The sequence below is a fragment of the Anolis carolinensis genome, chromosome 2, assembly GCF_035594765.1.
Source record: "Anolis carolinensis isolate JA03-04 chromosome 2, rAnoCar3.1.pri, whole genome shotgun sequence".
NCBI classification, from domain to species: domain Eukaryota; kingdom Metazoa; phylum Chordata; class Lepidosauria; order Squamata; family Dactyloidae; genus Anolis; species Anolis carolinensis.
The window spans coordinates 194,525,373-194,545,971 of record NC_085842.1 but is presented as its reverse complement, the minus strand read 5'-3'; the positions used below and the strand labels follow the sequence as shown (position 1 = coordinate 194,545,971).

Here is a 20,599-nt window from a genome sequence, read left to right as displayed (position 1 = left end):
TGTTACATTAAACTAGCCTAAAACCATACTCAAATGGCCAAGACATGAGGGATGAGTGGGGGTCAGTAAATTATACCCCACTCTTGCATAGGAGGCTAACTGGACAAAAATGACACCACTTTAACTTCCATGGCTCAATGGTGTGGAATCCTGGACATTGTAATTTGCCGAAGACCAGGATTCTTTGGCAAAGAATGTTAAAGACTGAAACATACGTTTGTTATATTCACAATACTGATTACGGTTTCTTTCTTGTAGAAGGGAATTGTCAACAAGGGTTACTTTAAACAGACTTTCTCTTTAAAGTTCACAATGGTGATTTCTTTCTCTTTCTTTCTTATAAAGGGAAATTTGACAAAAGTCTCTATAAACAAATCTTCCTCTATGTTTCCTTGTAGAGAACTTCCACAACCGGTTTCACCCTTGACCAAGTCTTCTACAGGTGAAAAGTTTCTAATACAGCAGAGTCTCATGTATCCAACATAAAATGTTGGATAATAAAGAGGTATTAAGGAAAAGCCTATTAAACTTCAAATGACATTATGATTTTACAAATCACCAAAACATCATGTTTTACAACAAATCGACAGAAAAAAGCGGTTCAGTACACATTAATGTTATGTAGTAATTACTGTATTTACGAATTTAGCACCAAAAACATCACAATGAATTCAAAACACTGACTACAAAAACATTGACTACTAAAAGGATTACAGTAGAGTCTCGCTTATCCAACATTCTGGATTATCCAATGCATTTTTGTAGTCAATGTTTTCAATATATCATGATATTTTGGTGCTAAGTTCATAAATAACAACAATTACTACATAGCATTACTGCGTATTGAACTACTTTTTCTGTCAAATTTGTTGTATAACATGATGTTTTGATGCTTAATTTGTAAAATCATGAGCTAATTTGATTAATAGGCTTTTCCCTAATCCCTCCTTATTATCCAACATATTCGCTTATCCAACATTCTGCCGGCCCGTTTATGTTGAATGAGTGAGACTCTACTGTACTTACTTAGGCGATCCCTCGTAGTTCGAGGAGGATTGTCTTCCATCTTTGGTGTCTTGGGGTGGGTTCTTAGGTGGCTGAAGAGACCTATTCTTGATCTGCATGTTCTCCCGCAGTGAGGACATCAGTTTCCAGGTGGAAGGCGGTCTCGGTCAGGGTCGGCTTGACGGGCCTTCCTCTTGGCACATTTCTCCCTTAAGCCCTCCATTCATGCCTCTTCGAACTCCGCAGCACTGCTGGTCACAGCTGACCTCCAATTAGAGCGCTCAAGGGCCAGGGCTTCCCAGTTCTCAGTGTCTATGCCACAGTTTTTAAGGTTGGCTTTAAACCCATCTTAAAGGGCAGACTGCGTTGGATAATACAGAATGTTGGATAAGTGAAGGTTGGATAAGCGAGACTCTAGTGTATTCACAAATTCAGATTATAATAAAGTAGACCTAAAGGGAATGAACAGTAGTGGCTAAAAAGTAGTTTCTTAATAATAGTTTCTTGCTAGCAAACACCCTCATACCTTCCAACTAACCTCTGCTCAGTTTGATTCCATTGTGCTGGTCTATGACTGAAATAAATGATTTGATTCCATGGCAAAGCACAAAACTGTAAGGCTGACTCAGCTATTTGATATAGTGAACTTAAAGAGGCCAGGTGATGAAGCTGTGGTGTTATAATTGTTGCTCAGAAATTAAAAGGCTACCTACACAGGTTTACAGAAAGTAATGGTAGTGTTGTAATTGTTTAAAAGCTGTGTGGAACGGCCCTATGATTCTATGAAATTCAACTTAAGAACAAACCTACAGAAATAATAATAATGATAATAATAATAATAATAATAATAGGTAAAGGTAAAGGTTTGCCCCTGACAGTAAGTCCAGTCGTGTCCGACTCTGGGGGTTGGTGCTCATCTCCATTTCTAAGCCCAAGAGCCGACGTTGTCCATAGACACCTTCAAGGTCATGTGGCTGGCATGACTGCATGGAGTGCCGTTACCTTCCTGCTGGAGCGGTACCTATTGATCTACTCGCATTTGCATGCTTTCTGAAATATATAATTTTATTGTGATTTTTCAATAATATACAGCGAAAGAGTGAGAACAAATTTTAGATAAAGAAAAGTGAAAAAAATCAAGAAAGAATAACCAATCCCCCCTTGCCTGCCTACCTACCTTACAAAAAAGTCTCTAAATAAATAAATAAATAAAAATAGAAGAAAAAATAATATTGTTGACTTCCGTTCATCTTTCTTTTCTCCATAGTTATCTAATCTTTATGTATCATTAAAAAGAAAATCATAGAAAACATTTTAAACTGTTTCGCTAAAGTCCAACCTTCATTCTGTCATTCATTTTATTTTTCATCCACCTTTATATGACTCTCCAACATTGTCCAATCTGTAATTTTAATTCCCTTTCCATTACTCCATTTCAGCATATATGTCAGTTTGTTCATGTCTTTTATTTCCATAAATTTCTCTATCCATTGTGTTTTAGCAGGGATTAAGTCTTGTTTCCCAAGTTTGGCAAACACCATTTGCATGTTTTCGACATGCTAGGTTGGCAGAAGCTGGGGCTAGCAGCAGGTGCTCACTCTGCTCCCTGGATTCGAACCTGCAACCTTTATTTATATCCCACTACCATCTTCCTGGTATAATGGAGGAAGCCAGGGAATTTCAGAAAAACATCTACTTCTGCTTTATTGACTATTCTAAAGCCTTCGACTGTGTGGATCATAATAAACTGTGGCATGTTCTTGGTGGTATGGGGATACCAAGTCACCTTGTCTGTCTTCTGAGAAATCTGTATAAAGACCAAGTAGCCACAGTAAGAACAGATCATGGTACAACAGACTGGTTCAAGATTGGGAAAGGAGTGCGGCAGGGCTGCATACTTTCACCCTCCCTATTCAACTTGTATGCAGAACACATCATGTGACGTGTGGGGCTTGACGATTCCAAGGCCGGAGTTAAAATTGCTGGAAGAAACATTGACAACCTTAGGTATGCAGATGATACCGCTCTGATGGCCGAAAGTGAGGAAGAGCTGAGGAGCCTTATCACCAAGGTGAAAGAAGAAAGTGCAAAAGCTGAGTTGCAGTTAAACATCAAGAAAACCAAGATCACAGCAACTACACCTATTGATAACTGGCAAATAGAAGGAGAAAACATGGAGGCAGTGACAGAATTTATATTGCTAGATCACTGCAGATGCAGACTGCAGCCAGGAAATCAGAAGACGTTTACTTCTTAGGAGGAGAGCAATGGCCAACCTTGATAAAATAGTGAAGAGCAGAGACATCACACTGGCCACGAAGGTCCACATAGTGAAAGCAATGGTATTCCCCATAGTAACCTATGGATGTGAGAGCTGGACAATAAGGAAGGCTAAGCAAAGAAAGATAGACACTTTTGAACTCTGGTGCTGGAGGAAAATCCTGAGAGTACCTTAGACCGCAAAAAGATCCAACCAGTCCATCCTCCAGGAAATAATGCCCGCCTGCTCACTGGAGGGAAGGATATTAGAGGCAAAGGTGAAGTATTTTGGCCACATCATGAGAAGACAGGAAAGCTTGGAAAAGATCACGATGCTGGGGAAAATGGAAGGAAAAAGGAAGGGAGGCCGACCAAGGGCGAGATAGATGGATGGTATCCTTGAAGTGACTGGCTTGACCTTGAAGGAACTGGGCGCAGCGACGGCCGACAGGGAGCTCTGGTGTGGACTGGGCCATGAGGTCAGGAAGAGTCGGAATCAACTGGGTGACTGAGCAGCAGCAACCATCTCCCTTTTTTTTCGTGTCAGGAGCAACTGGAGTTGCTTCTGGAGTGAGAGAATTGGCCGTCTGCAAGGACGTTGCTCAGAGGACGCCCGGATGTTTTTGATGTTTTACCATCCTTGTGGGAGGCTTCTCTCATGTCCCCGCATGGAGCTGGAGCTGATAGAGGGAGCTCATCCGCGCTCTCCCCGGGTGGGATTCGAACCTGGCAGCTTTCAGGTCAGCAACCCAACCTTCAAGTCACGAGGCTTTTATCCCCTAGGCCACCGGAGGCTCCTAACCATCTTCCTAAAGGGACTTGAGGATGTGTTGTCGAAGGCTTTCATGGCCAGGATCACAGGGTTGTTGTATGTCTTTCGGGCTGTGTGGCCATGTTCCAGAAGCATTCTCTCCTGACGTTTCGCCCACATCTATGGCAGGCATCCTCACAACCTCTGAGGATGCCTGCCATAGATGTGGGCGAAACGTCAGGAGAGAATGCTTCTGGAACATGGCCACACAGCCCGAAAGACATACAACAACCCTGGGACTTGAGGATGCTCACAAGGTAACAAAAGTGCAGTACAGAATATCAAAGCATCTGGGCGTCTCCTTGGTAACGTCCTTGCAGACGGCCAATTCTCTCACGCCAGAAGTGACTTGCATTTTCTCAAGCCACTCCTGACACGGAAAAAAAAGTTAAAGGGGTGTCAAACTGCACTCAGTTTTACAGTGGAGAAGTTTTAAGGGGGAAACCTGCAATGCCTGATTCCATGAGAACAGCAGCCTCCTCTTCCAATCAGACAGGGAACCCTTCATTGACGTCACGGGGTGGGCGGGGCCTCTCCAGGTTTCCCTCGCACGTGGTCTGCTGTGGCTTGGAAGGAGAAGCCGGGGAAGCTGCTTTTCCCTTGGCGGGGCCCTGAGTCTCCGCTGGGCTGCAGGGTGGTCGCCCTTGCCAAAAGGAGGCAAATGCTCCTGCGGGGACAAAGGCAGGACAGCCCACGCCACCCAGGTAAGGAAGAGAAAGGGAGATCTAGAATGGGTGGGTCTCCTGGGGGGAGCCTTGAGTAGAAGGAATACAGTTTGTAGGAGGAATACAGTTTGCTACCACTTGCCAGGGCTCAATGCTAGGGACCAAAACATGAGCTATCTTGGAGATAAGACCCATGTCTAAACATGAAACTTAGCGCCCTTTTATACACCCCTATAACCCAGAATATCAAGGCAGAAAATAATAATCATCATCATAATAGCTGCCTTGAGTCCCCCTCAAACAAATTATTATTATTATTTTATTGTATGACACAGCAAACAAGATAGATATGTTGGATTTCGTTTCACAAAATCACAAATCGAACACTTCCCAAGTGTTTAGAACTGTGTGATGTATTTTCGGATGAGGCATTCAGATCCCAGTAAGGTGGCCTTTTGCAGTTGGCAGATCATAATTTTGTCAATGCCTATTGTTTCCAAATGCCGGCTGAGATCTTTTGGCACGGCACCCAGTGTGCCCATCACCACCAGGACCATCTGCACTGGTTTCTGCCAGAGTTTTTGAAGTTCAGTCTTGAGGTCCTGATAGCGGCTGAGTTTTTCCTGTTGTTTTTCATCAATGCGACTGTCACCTGGGATGGCGACATCAATGATCCAAACCTTTTTCTTTTCCACAACTGTGAGGTCTGGTGTGTTGTGTTCCAGAACTTTGTCAGTCTGGATTCGGAAGTCCCACAGTATTTTTGCGTGCTCATTTTCCAATACTTTTGCAGGTTTGTGATTATTATTACAGTAGAGTCTCACTTATCCAACACTCGCTTATCCAATGTTCTGGATTATCCAACGCATTTTTGTAGTCAATGTTTTCAATACATCATGATATTTTGGTGCTAAATTCGTAAATACAGTAATTACTACATAGCGTTACTGTGTATTGAACTACTTTTTCTATCAAATTTGTTGTATAACATGATGTTTTGGTGCTTAATTTGTAAAATCATAACCTAATTTGATGTTTAATAGGCATTTCCTTAATCTCTCCTTATTATCCAACATATTCGCTTATCCAACGTTCTGCCGGCCCGTTTATGTTGGATAAGTGAGACTCTACTGTATTACTATTTTATTTTTATGTGCCGCCTCCATCTCCCCGAAGGAACTCGGAGTGGCTCACATGGGGACAAGCCCGATCCAACAAAAATTAAAACCAAACATAAATTAAATCTCAATAGAATCGACAACATTAGAACAAGGCTATAACATAAAAACATCATCTTCAACAGCCAATAGCTTGAGCAGTAATGGGTACTGAAATTCAGGGGGAAGGGAATTGTGCAATAGCATTTCAGAACAGGGCTGGTGGACAAAAATGCAAGGGCCCATAATAAATTAGAAGTAAAAGAGCAATATCTGCTTTGAACTGGGTTATCTGACTCCACACTGCCATATATTTCAGTTCAAAGCAAATTATGTAGAATTTTATTTAGTTGTGTGGAATGGGCCTCACTCATGTGTCGTATACATCTGATAGCCATAACCTGGAGGAAATTTTCTACACAATCGTTTCGATAATACTGTGTAACACGATTTTTGTCCCAGGGCTATAAATGTCATTTCCTAATTAGTTCTATCATAGCAATGTAGGAAAGGTTTATCAAACTGCAAAAAGTGTGTTTTTGCGGGACATCCTGCAGCACATGTTGCTACTAATCCTTTCTCTATTTTCTGTCCTTTTGTAAATATACTTCCCAACTTTTGTGTGTGTGTGTGTGTTTTTGCCTAGACATTTCCCTTGTTTATGTTTGTTATATAGGCCTGATACCTTTATCCAGTTTTTGTTTCCCATTTTTTCTAATATCCCTCCCATGGGAATCAGTTGCCCATTTATGTCATAGGAATCCTTAATGCAATAATAGCCTTTATCTGTCATGTCTTTCCACCATGTAGGGTTGAACTCCTTTTCATATAAGCTTTCAAAGGGTGTCCACTTTAATATTTCAGGCATCCAGAGTGGTTTCTCTTTTCTCCATATTATTAGTGCTAATTTTCTAGGACCTATTATTTTTTGATGGAAGCGTCTAGGTTTCTTGTAAATATCCCAAATTTTCCCTCTCCATTGTTTACTACATCTTCTATTCTACACCATTTTTCTTCTCTCCCTAGTCTGCTTTCTATCAATGGTTTTAAATGAAATACTTCATAATATAATTCCAGATTTGGTAGCCCCCACCCTAGTTCCTCCTGGTACATATAGTATACTTTATTTGAGAGTCTATGCTTCTTTTCACTCAAGATCCACTCTCCAATAGTTCTTTTCCAAGTTTTAATTGGAATTGATTGATTCCCAGTGGGAGAACCTAGAATAAATACATTATCTTGTATTCAATATTTTTTTTAAAGCAGCACATATTGCTATAGTTTTTCAATAAATATCTCATTGAGTCTCAACCAATTCAACATAGTTTGCGGCAGCCACAAAAACAAAGTTTCTGGCATGTAACAACTACTTTCAAAGTAAGTATTGCACAATTAAACAGGAAATAACACTTTCAAACCAGGAACAGATTTTTTTTCAAATTTTGTTACATAGTGTAATTTTTGTGTATGAAGCAAAGTTTGTGGATGTTGAAACATCAATAAGCAAAGGAAACCTCAGGGCCCTTCCACACAGCCATATAACCCAGAATATCAAGGCAAACAATCAACAATATCTGCTTTGAACTGGATTATCTGAGTCCACACTGCCATAAAATCCATTTCAATGTGGATTTTATACAACTACATAGAAGAAGCCACTGTCTCAGCCACTCCACCCCCCCCCCCCCCCCGACAATTTTGGATTTTGGAGTATATCGGATTCTGGATACTCAATCTGTACATCAAGATAACCAGGATTGTTGCGAAGGGAAGAGTGTGATGTAACAGGGACTGGCGATGATAAAGCTATCTCCTCTGGGGAGTTTTTACTTCTCCCCCCACCCAATGCGTAACTTATTTGTAACTATTATTGACAATTTATCTCCCCTGTCCTTGATTAATAGACATACGAAGTTGAATTTACTGCATGTGCGTGTTCTGAGTCATTACTGCAGAGGTGAGCAGTGGGGAAAACAAACAAAAGGGCAGTTATTTTAAGCTTTGTAAATCTTAATATGTTCCTGTACTTGAACGGCTTAGAGGCATGTAACAGGATTCCACAAAGCCTTTGCTCTTTGCTCAGCAGCCTTCCCTAGAATTAACTGGGGAGTCAGTTATCGTGCAATGTATCTTATAGTTTCTAATTTCTACTGTCTATATTCTGTTCTGAGTGGGATCATACCTATTACTTTTGTAGGGAAGTGGGGAAACGAGAAAAGGGAATTGATAAGATAAAAAAGTGAAGGAACCTGTTACACATTTTTGTGTGTAAGAGAAATAGCACTATAGTCTCTTGATTTGAAATGTATATGAAGAGAGAGAAAAACTAATTTCTCTGCAAGCCTAACAAAACCTACATTTCATTTATTCATTCACTCATTCTCTCGGGGCTCTTCCACAAAGCCATATAACCCAGATTATCAAGGCAGGAAATCCCACAATATCTGCTTTGAACTGGGTTATCTGACTCCATATTGGCATTTATTCTAGTTCAAAGCAGATAATGTGGGGGTTTATTCAGCTGTTTGGAAGTATCAAGTCAGGGCCCTCCCAGACAAGCCCTATATCCCAGGATCTGATCCCAGGTTTTCTGTTTATCCCAGATTATCTGGCAGTACAGACTCATATAATCCAGTTTAAAGCAGAAAACCTGGGATCAGATCCTGAGATATAGGGCCTGTCTGGAAGAGCCTTTAGAGGTTCCCCTAAGAATTCTTTTTTTGAAAAATGGTGCTGTCCCATGATTTACGAGTCATTATATGTCAAGTTGGAGGTAAAATGTTAAGAAGTGAATGCACGTTTTGAAATAGATGGCCATCAAAACCTAGAGTAATAACCATGCCCTAGCAGCAGGCCTAATTTGGGGCGAGGATCACTAAGGGTCAGTCCTGACATTTCATCAGTGATTGGGCTCAGTCATAGAACATAACAGCATTCGGGCCCCTTCCACACAGCTGAATAAAATCCCACATGATCTGCTTTGAACGGGAATATATGGCAGTGTGGACTCATAACCCAGTTCAAAGCAGATATTGTGGGATTTTCTGCCTTGATATTCTGGGTTGTATGGCTGTGTGGAAGGGCCCTCACACATTGAGGACTGGGAAATGGAATTTCTAATCAAAGAAAGGTGTTTTAAAAAATCCCAAATTATTACCTCTTTTCTAGGACTGAGCAGGGCACTTGATGGTGGGACCTGAAAGTTTCAAAGGGTTGTCATGCCAAAGTCAACTCGATAGCAGTTGACAACAACAAATTGGCAAAAGTTCCTTTTAGGAAAAGCTGCTTTTTGAATTAGAACTTGAAGAATCCCCCATTCACCCATGTTGGCTGGCAGTCTGAGAGCTGTAGTCCAAACTTTGCCTTACACAGGGTGACACATTTTTGTTCCTGGGTTACAGACATATTTCCTAATTGGTTCTATCATAAAAACTTGGGAAAGGTTTATTAAACTGCAGAAACCTTGTTTTGTGGGACATCCTGCAGCACAATTTGCTATAGTTTTTCAATAAATATCTCATTGGGTCTCAACCAATTCGACATAGTTTGTGGCAGCCATAAAAACAAGGTTTCTGGAGTATAACAACTGCTTTCAATGTAAGTACTGGACAATTAAATAGGAAATAACACTTTCAAACCAGGAACAGAATATTTTTCAAATTTTGTTACATGGTGTTATATCCTACTGGAACAGCAAGCAAAACTATTGGTCACTTTATTCTAAACAGAACATTAGTCTAGGTTGCTGAGAGTTTTCCAGGCTATGTATTATTATTATTTATGTGACAAAATTAATTTAAGCAAGTAGCCACTGAGTCATTCATGGTTATGCTTCAGTATATTGGCTATTGAAGTCTTAGGCCCCTCCTACACAGCTGTATAAACTCCAGGTTATCTGCTTTGAACTGAATGATATGGCAGTGTAGACTTAGTTAATCCAGGTCAAAGCAGATAACGTAGATTATCTGACTTGATATTCTGGATTATATGGCAGTGTAGAAGGACCCATAGTGACTGACTGCACCAGATGGAAAGGATCTGAGTAAAATCCCCACAATGACAGCAAGCATAGGGCCCTTCCAGACAGGCCCTGTATCCCAGGATCTGATCCCAGGTTTTCTGTTTTATTCCAGACTAGCTTGGCGACCTGGCGATGCCCGGGTTATTTGAAAAAGGCATGATTTGTCTTCAAATGTTATGTATTCTGTTTGGAGTAGGTGAACTACAATTTCCAGAATCGTGGGTCAATCCTCCCCAAACCCTGCCAGCATTCAAAGTTGGCCATTTTGAGTCTGTGTACCAAGTGTGATCCAGATCCGTTGTTGGCTGGGTTCAGTGCTCTTTGGATGCGGGTGAACTACAACTCCCAGAATCAAGACCCATTCCCACAAATCCCTGCAGTATTTCAGTTGGTCGTGAGGCTTCTCTGTGCAAAGTTTGGTCCCGGTCCATTGTCGGTGTGGGCCAGTTTCTCTGGATGCAGGTGAACTATAACTCCCTTTCCCCCAAACTTGTCAAATATGTTCTGTTGGTTATGGGGACTTTGTGTGCCAAGTTTGGTCCTGGTCCATCATCGGTGGGGTTTGAAGTGCTCATTCATTGCAGGTAAACTATAAATCCCTGTATCTACTACTCCCAAATGTCCAGGCCAATTGCCCTTCAAACCCACCAGTTTTCAAATCTGGGCATATCGGGTATGCATGGTAAGTTTGGTCCAGACCCATCATTGTTTGGGTTCATAGTGAGTTCTGGGTGTAGGTGAACTACAACTCCTCTACATTCCCTAGTAGGAGTCACAGTGCTCTGACTTGATGCAGGTTGAACTACAACTTCCACCATGTGGAGTCAATCCCTAAACTCCTCCAGGAAAGGGTTGTTGTATGTCTTTTGGGCTGTGTGGCCATGTTCCAGAAGTATTCTCTCCTGACGTTTCGCCCACATCTATGGCAGGCATCCTCAGAGGTTGTGAGGCATGGATAAACTAGGCAAGGAAGGTAAATATATATCTGTGGAGAGTCCAGGGATGGAAGCCAAGGACTCTTGTCACACCCTGGGCTCCCCACAGATATATATTTACCTTCCTTGCCTAGTTTATCCATGCCTCACAACCTCTGAGGATGCCTGCCATAGATGTGGGTGAAACGTCAGGAGAGAATACTTCTGGAACATGGCCACACAGCCCAAAAGACATACAACAACCCTGTCATCCCGGCCATGAAAGCCTTCGACAACACATCCTCCAGGAAATGTAGTTGCTGCTCAGTTGTGCTCTGTTTGTTATGGAGACAGATTTGAAAGGGAAGGGTCATGCAAATTTCACACCAATGGAGAACCCTGGGATGCCTGCCTGTGGTGGAGGAAAATGCAAAATCTAGGATGAAGTGGACCCCAAACGAAAGCATTGCTTGAGTGGTGGCTCGTAGTGTTTGGGAAGGATATTGGCAGGGTTTGGGCTACATGTTCATGGAGCTCGCTGTAACTGCAATGTCAGTAGAAAAGAATGACTTGGTGGCTTCTCAGCACAGGGAACTATAGCCTGTTTGTGGAGGTTAGAGGCTGTCTGTGTGAGTGGACACCTGTGCCACATACACACATACGAGTTTTCACTTTTATTATGGATATAGATATATAGATATAGATAGATAGATATATAGATAGATATAGAATAGAATAGATAGAGATAGATATGGATATAGATATAGATTATCTGGCAGTGCAGGCTCATATAAGAGTTTAAAGCAAAAAAAAAAAAACTGGGATCAGATCCATGGATATAGGGCCTGTCTGGAAGGGCCCATGGTATCCTGGTCTGAGAGTTTGACTATGGAGTTTCCATGGCCAAGCGAAGAACAGAGGCTTCCAACTCTGAAACCAAGAACACCATGCTGGCTGTCATTGTGGGGATTTTACCCAGGTCCTTTCTCCCTGGTACAGTCAATCACAAAGAAGTCACATGGAACTTCAAAGACGGAGTAACCAATATATTGAAGAGCAACTATTTTAATTGCCATGGCTCAAGGCTATGGAATCATGGACATTGTAATTTGGTGAGGCAGCAGCACTATTTCACAGAGAAAGCTAAAGGACTTGTAAAACTACAACCCCTGTGGTTCCTTAGCATTGAGCCATGACAGTTATAGTGGTGTCAAACTGCTTTGACACCCCTTTAACTGACATGGGACAGTACTACGTATAGAATGCTAGGAGTTGGTGTTTTTGAAGGCACCAGCCTTCTTTGTCAGACAAGGCAAAACATTATTTTATTTATCATGTCAGAAGCAAACCGAAGGTATAAGTTGCAATGTATTTGAAAACACAAAGTTTTTTTTTAAAAAGGGGGTGTCAGTTAAAGGGGTGTCAACTTACAGTTTGGATGTAACCTCATCTTCAGAATGTCTCCTTTGCTCAGGAAGTGTAATCTTGTAACTCTGCTCTTCATTCTGGCAATATTTGATACTAATATATGTTATGCCATACATGTTCTGTGAGAGACACATTGCTTACATTTGTGGGGTAACTACAGTTTGGTTCATCTGGCTAGTGGATCGTTCAGTACTAAGACTCAAATATTCTATGTGGAGAAGGACTTTGAAAAACAGGGCTTCTTTGAATTTCATTGGTTGCCAGCTACACTCAAATTGCATTTTGCCATTGCCATTGCATTTTAAAAGGCCCTTAAGAATAGAAACACAAATAATTCAATTCTTATTGGTCCCTGCCACACAGTTGAATAAAATCCCATGTTTTCTGCTTTGAACTAGAATATATTGGCAATGTGAACTTGGATAACCCCGTTCAAAGCAGATATTGTGGGATTTTCTACCTTGATATTCTGGGTTATATAACTGTGTGGAAGGGCCCACTGATGTTGATCATAACTATAGCTATTTGCACATACAGTAAAGTCTCACTTATCCAAGCTAAACGGGCCGGCAGAACGTTGGATAAGTGAATATGTTGGATAATAAGGAGGGATAGAGGAAAAGCCTATTAAACACCAAATTAGGTTATAATTTTACAAATTAAGCACCAAAATATCATGTTATACAATACATTTGACAAAAAAGTAGTTCAATACGAAGTAATGCTACTGTCTTTACGAATTTAGTACCAAAATATCACGATATATTGAAAACATTGACTACAAAAATGCATTGGATAATCCAGAACATTGGATAAGCGAGTGTTGGATAAGTGAGACTACTGTACTTGGTTCTCTTCATGCCTACCTCAGCAGACCCTTCTTCCCTGGGACAAGGTTCTTGTTGCTTTTTTCTGGGGAAAAAATGCTGGAAATCTTTTTGTGACAGCCCATGCCACTGTTCTATGTGGCAGAGCATCACTTTATATTTACTAAGCACTTGAGAATCATGAAAACTGCTTTCTAGAGTGCTGAGCACAACTCATCAAGACCTATATAAATAGATTACATAAGTATGCACCAGATTTCATCATTAGAGATCCTCATTTTCTTTGCTAGATAAGGGAGATGTTTTGATATGCCACTCCAGCAAGAAAAGGTGCATCTGCCAACCTGTACTTTAATCTATAGAACAGTGTTTAAGCATTAAACTCCAGTGTTGTAAGGATGACTATTGCTATTATAGTTTAAGCATTCCTTAACCGAAATACTTGGAACCAGACATGTTTCATATTTTGACATTTTTTTCAGCTTTTTTCAGCATATACATAGAATTGGAAGAGATCTCATAGGCCATCCAGTCCAAACCCCTGCCAAGAGGCAGGAAAATCACATTCAAAGCACACTCGATGGATGGCCATTCAGTGTCTGTTTAAAGCCTCCAAAGAAGGAATCTCCACCACACTCCGGGGCAGAGAGTTCCATTGCTGAACAGCTCTCACAGTGAGGAAGTTCTTCCTGATGTTCAGGTGGAATTTCCTTTCCTGTAGTTTGAAGCCGTTGTTCTGTGTCTTAGTCCCCAGGGCAGCAGAAAACAAGCTTGCTCCCTCCTCCCTATTACTTTTCACATATTTATACATGGCCATCTTGTCTCCTCTCAGCCTTCTCTTCTGCAGGCTAAACATGCCCCCTCTTTAAGCTACTCCTCATGGGGTTTTTTCTCCGGACATCATTTTAGTTGCCCTCCTCTGGACACATTCCAGCTTGTCAACATTTCCCTTAGATTGCGGTGCCCAGAATTGGACGCAGTGTGATTCTAGGTGTGGTCTGACCAAGGCAGAATAGAGGGGTAGTATGACTTTCCTGGATGTAGACACTATAGTCCTATGCATTCATGCCAAAATCGCGAGATAATGAGGTAGCTTGGAAATGTGACCCAAATCTAAACATTAGATTTATTTCTGCTACATATGCACCTTATACACATAGCCTGAATTGCAGTATCTTTAATAGCATGAAGCGCTGAGCTGCTGAGCTTGCTGACCAAAAGGTCGCAGGTTCAAATCCAGGGAGCGGAATGAGTGTCCGCTGTTAGCCCTAGCTTTTGCCAATCTAGCAGTTCAAAAACATGCAAATGTGAGTAGATCAATAGGTACCACTCTGGCGGGAAGGTAACAGCGCTCCATGCAATCATGCCAGCCACATGACCTTGGAGGTGTCTACAGACAATGCTGGCTCTTTGGCTTAGAAATGGAGATGAGCACCAATCCCCAGAGTTGGATATGACTGGACTTAATGTCAGGGGAAACCTTTACCTTACTTCTGAGCAAGGGTGTTAAAATGTTGCTATTCACTCTGCCCTTATTAGCCAAGATCTTGTTTGTCAGAGACCCCCACCAGTTTTGGGATACTGATGCCTAATGTAAAATGCATTCTCAAGCATACAGCAAGAAAGTCCAGCCAAAAACACTTCTTGTCAAGTTCTGTCTCACATATACCTGAGTAGCATATTCCTTTTTATGAAGTGGTGGTGAAAATTACCATGATTTCAGTTCTGTTTTAGATTTGGTGGGAAAAACAGACCATGAAGAAGTTGGGAGAGCTGCATTCCTTTTTAATACATTCCTCTTGCCCTAGCTGAATGATTTCCTACAGAATTACATTATTCCCCTAAGTAATCTATATAATTGAGTAGTAGGATAAAATCCAACCCCTCTCCCCTTGTCCAACAACCCATTTTCCACATGCAGACAATGTTTGTTTGGAGAAGTATTTGATCACGTGAACCTATTTAAGAAAATGCATAGCATGGATGCAGGTTTTATCTTGAGTCCCAGCTATGCTTTAGCTGATCTATTTCTTGACATTAACATTTTCTAATTTCCAGAGGATTGCCTTCTGCCTTCAACTACTTCTGCACCCATTTTCCTCACTCAGTGCTGTTTTCATTGTGAACCAGCCCTATTGCACTGGTCAGAACAGGAATTTGGAAAGTTTCTTTAACTTTTCTTTAACTTGAACATGCCTATTTGTATTTTAGAATGTGTTTATGAATGTTGATGTAAGCAAAAAAAATTAATCTGATTTATAGTGTATTGTACAATTTTTATATGTGTGTTTTGTTGTAAGCCGCCCTGAGTTCCCTGTCGGGTGAGAAGGGCGGGATATAAGTGTTGTAATAAATAAATAAATAAAATTTTCCACACGTAACCTTTCTGCCCAGAAATGTTTAACATGATCCCAAGTATATAGGTATATATGTAACTTAGATATAAAAATCAAACAATCAGCATTTGCAAAACTTGCTAAACAGGCTGATTTTCCTTTTTGTGTGGTACAGGTGAACCAACTATAAACACTGTACGTTGTTGCTAACAGACTTGTATTCATGGGTGGCATTCAGCAACTGTTTACTGTTGTCAAATTTTTGTGACCTCATTTTTAAGCTAAGGTGGCCCATTTGAGGATGGAAACCACAATTTAAGAAATGGTGCTATAGGACATGTGGATCCATGGCTACAAATACTGTCTGGGAAGACAACTGCTTTTATACTCAGATTTAGATATTAAGAAAGTACTTTGGTTTCCACAAATGATTTCAGGCTGTAGGTCACTGCACACCATTACAACAGAAGAGTTTCATGTTGCTTGCTTGTTTCAGACTTCCCCTGCAGATACCTGTTCATCAAGCAGCCACGTTCCACATTTCCAGGGCATGGAGCTTGCTTCTCAAACGTGGCCAGTGAATATGACTGCTGCAAACCGCACAGAGACTTTAGCACTACTGTCTCAGCACTCCCCTCCTCCCTCCAATGAGAGCCCTCTTTACAGCGACTATCAACCGCCTGTCTTTGACCTTCTTCCTATACCCAAGGCTGTGCTTTACATGCTCATGGCTGCTGCTGTGGTGGTGAGTGTGGCCTATGCCATTGTAGGCCACTTGATCAAGGACTTGGCACATGACCTGGCAGGTAAGTCAGGCAACGGACAGCAAGAAGTTGTGCCTTTTATTGAAAATGGCTTGAAAAACAAATACTGTACAGTGCCAAGGAAAGCTTAACCTGTGAAATAGTGAATTTTTCATTATACTGCCCAGTATTTTTGGTGTCTATTTAAGGCAAGGGGCAAGGTAGTGGAAATGGCACCAAAGATTTATCCACTAGTAATAGGTATTTAGTCTTATCTTCAGGTTGCATGACACTGAAATATGTTTAAAAAGATATGGACAATGCTTATTGAAAGAGCATTGCCCGCAACCTTTGAAAAAGAATTTCACTCTCCTATAAAGCAGACCTTGTCAGATATTTCATATTAGTGACACACTGGTTACACATGCATCATTTTGAGGCACAGTGATTCAATTTTACTAGCAAACAGGTTAAATCAACCTCTTACAAGAGAAACAAGCACATATATAAAATATAATAATGAAATACAACTTATCATGAAAACCTTTCATTTGTTTTAAAAATATATGATTTATTGTGTATTTCACATTGGCTCAGAAGTTTTATTACATTTGCCTGACACACCTACCCACTGCAGCAGACACACTAATTTGTCACAACACGCACTTTGGAAAACTCTGGTATAAGGGCTACAAACTTGCTTTTGAATGGAATGGAAATTGTTAACATATGTGGGATTTTTGTCCTGTCCTTATGTTGAATCACAGTTATGTAGATCTACAAGGACCAGCCTTGAAATAGTTCATGCTTCTTAACTGTTCATGCTCAACTGTGCTATCCTTGATGGCTGTGTGTGAGGTCGTTTTGTGAACAGGACTTGTTTTCTTGGAGCTTTGTGAACTCTAAAACACCAGTTAACCGACTGTGAATCTTGGGTATAAGCTTCAGATAAGACAAATTAACACAGTGCTTTCGGATATAAACAAAACTGGCAGAAAATGATCTATCCCAATATGTTAGTGCTGAAAAAAGTAATATATTAGGATAGATCAGTGGTTCGCAACCTGTGGGTCCCCAGATGTTTTGGCCTTCAGCTCCCAGAAATCCTAAAACTGGTAAACTGGTTGGTATTTCTTGGGAGTTGCAGGCCAAAAACATCTGGGGACACACAGGTTGAGAACCACTGGGCTAGATAATCCTAGATAAAGGGATCTTCAGGTTTTACAGGAACAAGAAGAATTGAAGTTTCTAAGATAAGCATAATGTTATGAATGTTTTTCCTTCTTATTGTATACCTTCAAATCATTTCTGACTCAGGGCAACCCTGCTATGGGCTTTCTTGGCAATATTTCCTCAGAAAGGATTAGTCACTGCCTGCTTTCTAAGATGGGTTTATCCAGGGTCACCCTGTGGATTTCTATGGCCCAGTGGACATTCAAACCTTGGTTTTTCAGTCATAGTCTAACACCCAAACTACTAAAGTATACTGATTCTCTTCTCCCTACAGCCCCTTCTCTTTTAGCTGTTGGGATTGAAGAATCCAACCATATTCCATTTCCACATTAATCTGTGGGTATTTAAAATATGCAGAATAGTTTTATAATAAATGTGCATTTTGTAATACATTTTGATACACTTTTAATTTAAGTACCATCATGATATTTGAAAAAAAGCCAGAATCAGAAAGATAACGGCATTGTTGCTCCATTAAGTTATGGCTTAGAACAGTTGGCTGTGAGACTGTGGACTGAATGAAACGCTTAAGCATGCTTACTATCAGAAGTCACAACAGGCAACTTTTTGACTCTCAGCCTGAACCCAAGGACCGTTTTGAAGATTAATGGCAAATAGCATCACAAAATGAAAACGATTAAAAATGCAGTCAACAATGGCATGACAAAGGTCTTTTCTGCAGCTGTGCACAAGGCCATATAATCAAGCTATCAAGAAATAAATTTTCCTTACCCTACCTGCATTGTCAGAGAATTTAAACATCTATTCAAGTGAATTATTTTGTCCTCCCTTTTCATTAAATTGCATGCTATAAATTCAGCTGAATTTGTATATACCTCTAAAACAAGGTAATCAGCTGATGTGAGACTTTAAAGCAAATGCAATGTGAGACCCATCTATCCCACTAGATTAATACTGCCTCAGTTCATTTGCCCAACTGTTCTCATTATACTTAAATATAGAAAAGCCTTTGCTTCCCTCTGGCGGTCATGATGAAAATGCACGAGGAAGACACATAACAGCTGAAGGTGTCTACTTTGCTAAAGATCAGCAGCCACATTTAATATTACAACAAATAAGAAGATTGAAACTCAGGATGGCTGCACCAGCACTTTTCTAGATGTTCTCAGATTCCTCTTCCAGTGATGCTACTTTTCACAAAAAAGGAAGTACATCTTCAATAAGATTTCCTGAACATCAGATGTTTCTAGACAGCTAACTCCTAGCTACTGCTTATTCTGTCCTATTCTGACAGGAGTTGGGAGCCTCACAAGATCCCCTATTTTAGAGGAAAGTCAGCCCATCACATTTGAATTTTCTGGCTTGTTTACTCGTTCCTTCAGGTAAAAGAAATAGCATTTTTAATTTGTTTTTATTTCATTTTCACAGAGGTCCTGTGCTTCTAATGCTCATGACAATGCAGTGTCTGCTGTATTTCACATGTACACACAGTCCCAGATTCAATTTTTGGAAGAATGGCTGCTAGATGCCATTGATAATACTGGGCTAAAGTAGGCTAGGAGAAGAGCTTTGGTGGAAGGCAAACAAGGCATTACATGTTTTCCCAAGGCAATGAATTTTTGTCTGGAAGCTGCCCTGAGTCCCCCTGGAGAGATAAGATGGCCTATAAATAAAGTTATTATTATTATTTATTCTCTTCTACGTTTCCTTCTAGACTGCCTGCTGGGACCACAGCCTGAGGAACCTGACAAAGAAGAGACAGAGCCTTCACCTTTTTCAGGCTTCCAGCCCTCCCTCCTAGCCAAGACTCGTGCGTGCACCTGCTCAACACACCATGCTGCAGAGGTACATATAACTCTAGAAGAGATACCACAGACAACCTAAGGACTGGAAAAATAAGAAATAGCCTTGCAGAAAATGAAGGGGCAGGCCTGAGTTCTTGGCTTCCTGAGCTGAGTGGGAAGGAACAAGCACAAAAGCCAAGAAGAAGGAGCTAGCCAAGCATATCAAGGAGTAAGCAACTGTTCTGCAGCAGCCGCCCCATATACTCCTACCAATGGCTAGTTGTTGCCGTCCTGGAACTGCTTCCTGTGTGGTGTTAATTCAACTTCCAGGAGCCTTTGCTTTAGGCCATGGCCAGACAGAGCTTTGGTCTAAACAGCCCCAAATCTTTCTTGATGCTACAAAGAACTGAGGGAGAGTTCTTGGACTTCTGCCCATCGACTATGGCCCATGAATTAGCCTACTGTCTTGGAGCTACACGGCTTTCATTGACTCACCCATGAGGAGTAAGATCAAACCTAGAATGATGAGGTAAAGCCTACAAAACAAAAAAAGATCAACCACTCAGTCATCAAAACACAGCTTCCACTGAGGAGTCTTCATTCCGGCAGGCAGAACAACCAAGGTTTTGAGAGGACATGTGTGATTCCTGTAGCTCTGCCATCTTAAAGACATTTTTGGTACAATAAAAACCTGCTGTTCACTTTAACAATTTTCCTTGTGCCATTATACTCCCCGACAGGTATTAGTTATCCTTCATTATTTAGCACCCACCTACGTCTACTCCTTTTTGACAGACAGTATACTGATCCTTGTCAATCATCTAAGCCTTGCAACAGGTCCAGTACATCTCAATTCTGGCCATTAACGGAGACTTTCTTCTAAGGAGGTCTGAAAACTGATCACAAAGGAAATATAATTACACTGTGTAACAAAATTTGGACATTTTTCTGTTCCTGGTTTGAAAGTGTTATTTCCTATTTAATTATGCAGTGCTTACTTTGAAAGTAGTAGTTATACTCCAGAAACTTCGTTTTTGTGTTTGACACAAACTATGTTGAATTGGTTGAGACTCTGTGAGATATTCACTGAAAAACTATAGCAAATTGTGCTGCAGGATGTCTCACAAAAACAATGTTTTTGCAGTTTAATAAACTTTTTTCAATGATGGAACCAATAAAGTAATGAAACTTACAACCCAGGAACAAAAATCGTGTTACATAATGTTATGTGCATGGTGCCAGAATGCCTACTGATTCCTTTCCAAAATCAATTCCCATGTACCCAACCAAGAACATATCCTTTAGTATTGAAAAAGTCATAGATCTACTATTATGCCCCAGATACTCCTCTGACCTACATTTGGGGGGGGGGGGGGGGAATAAACATCTTGTCTGTAGGTCTTCTGTTTTGAAAGAAACAGAGGGACTAGAGGCAAGAAGTTATACACTACTTTA

At 40.8% G+C, this 20,599-nt stretch overlaps 1 protein-coding gene across 1 annotated transcript; it reads left to right on the top strand.

Annotated features, from left to right (window-relative positions):
- Positions 1-4,554: 4,554 nt before the first annotated feature.
- LOC134296448 (small integral membrane protein 44-like) lies at positions 4,555-20,519 on the top strand. The gene is made up of 3 exons (XM_062971465.1): positions 4,555-4,779; positions 15,920-16,229; positions 19,075-20,519. Exons 2-3 carry the CDS (start codon positions 15,974-15,976, stop codon positions 19,242-19,244), a joined length of 426 nt encoding a protein of 141 aa, XP_062827535.1. The 5' UTR covers positions 4,555-4,779; positions 15,920-15,973; the 3' UTR covers positions 19,245-20,519.
- The last annotated feature ends 80 nt before the right edge of the window (positions 20,520-20,599 follow it).

Bases quoted from the DNA above. Each gene is read 5' to 3' on its own strand.
- LOC134296448 (XM_062971465.1), top strand. From the start codon at position 15,974: ATGGAGCTTGCTTCTCAAACGTGGCCAGTGAATATGACTGCTGCAAAC. The intron at 16,230-19,074 runs GTAAGTCAGGCA...GTTTCCTTCTAG, and splicing joins CTTGGCACATGACCTGGCAG to ACTGCCTGCTGGGACCACAG.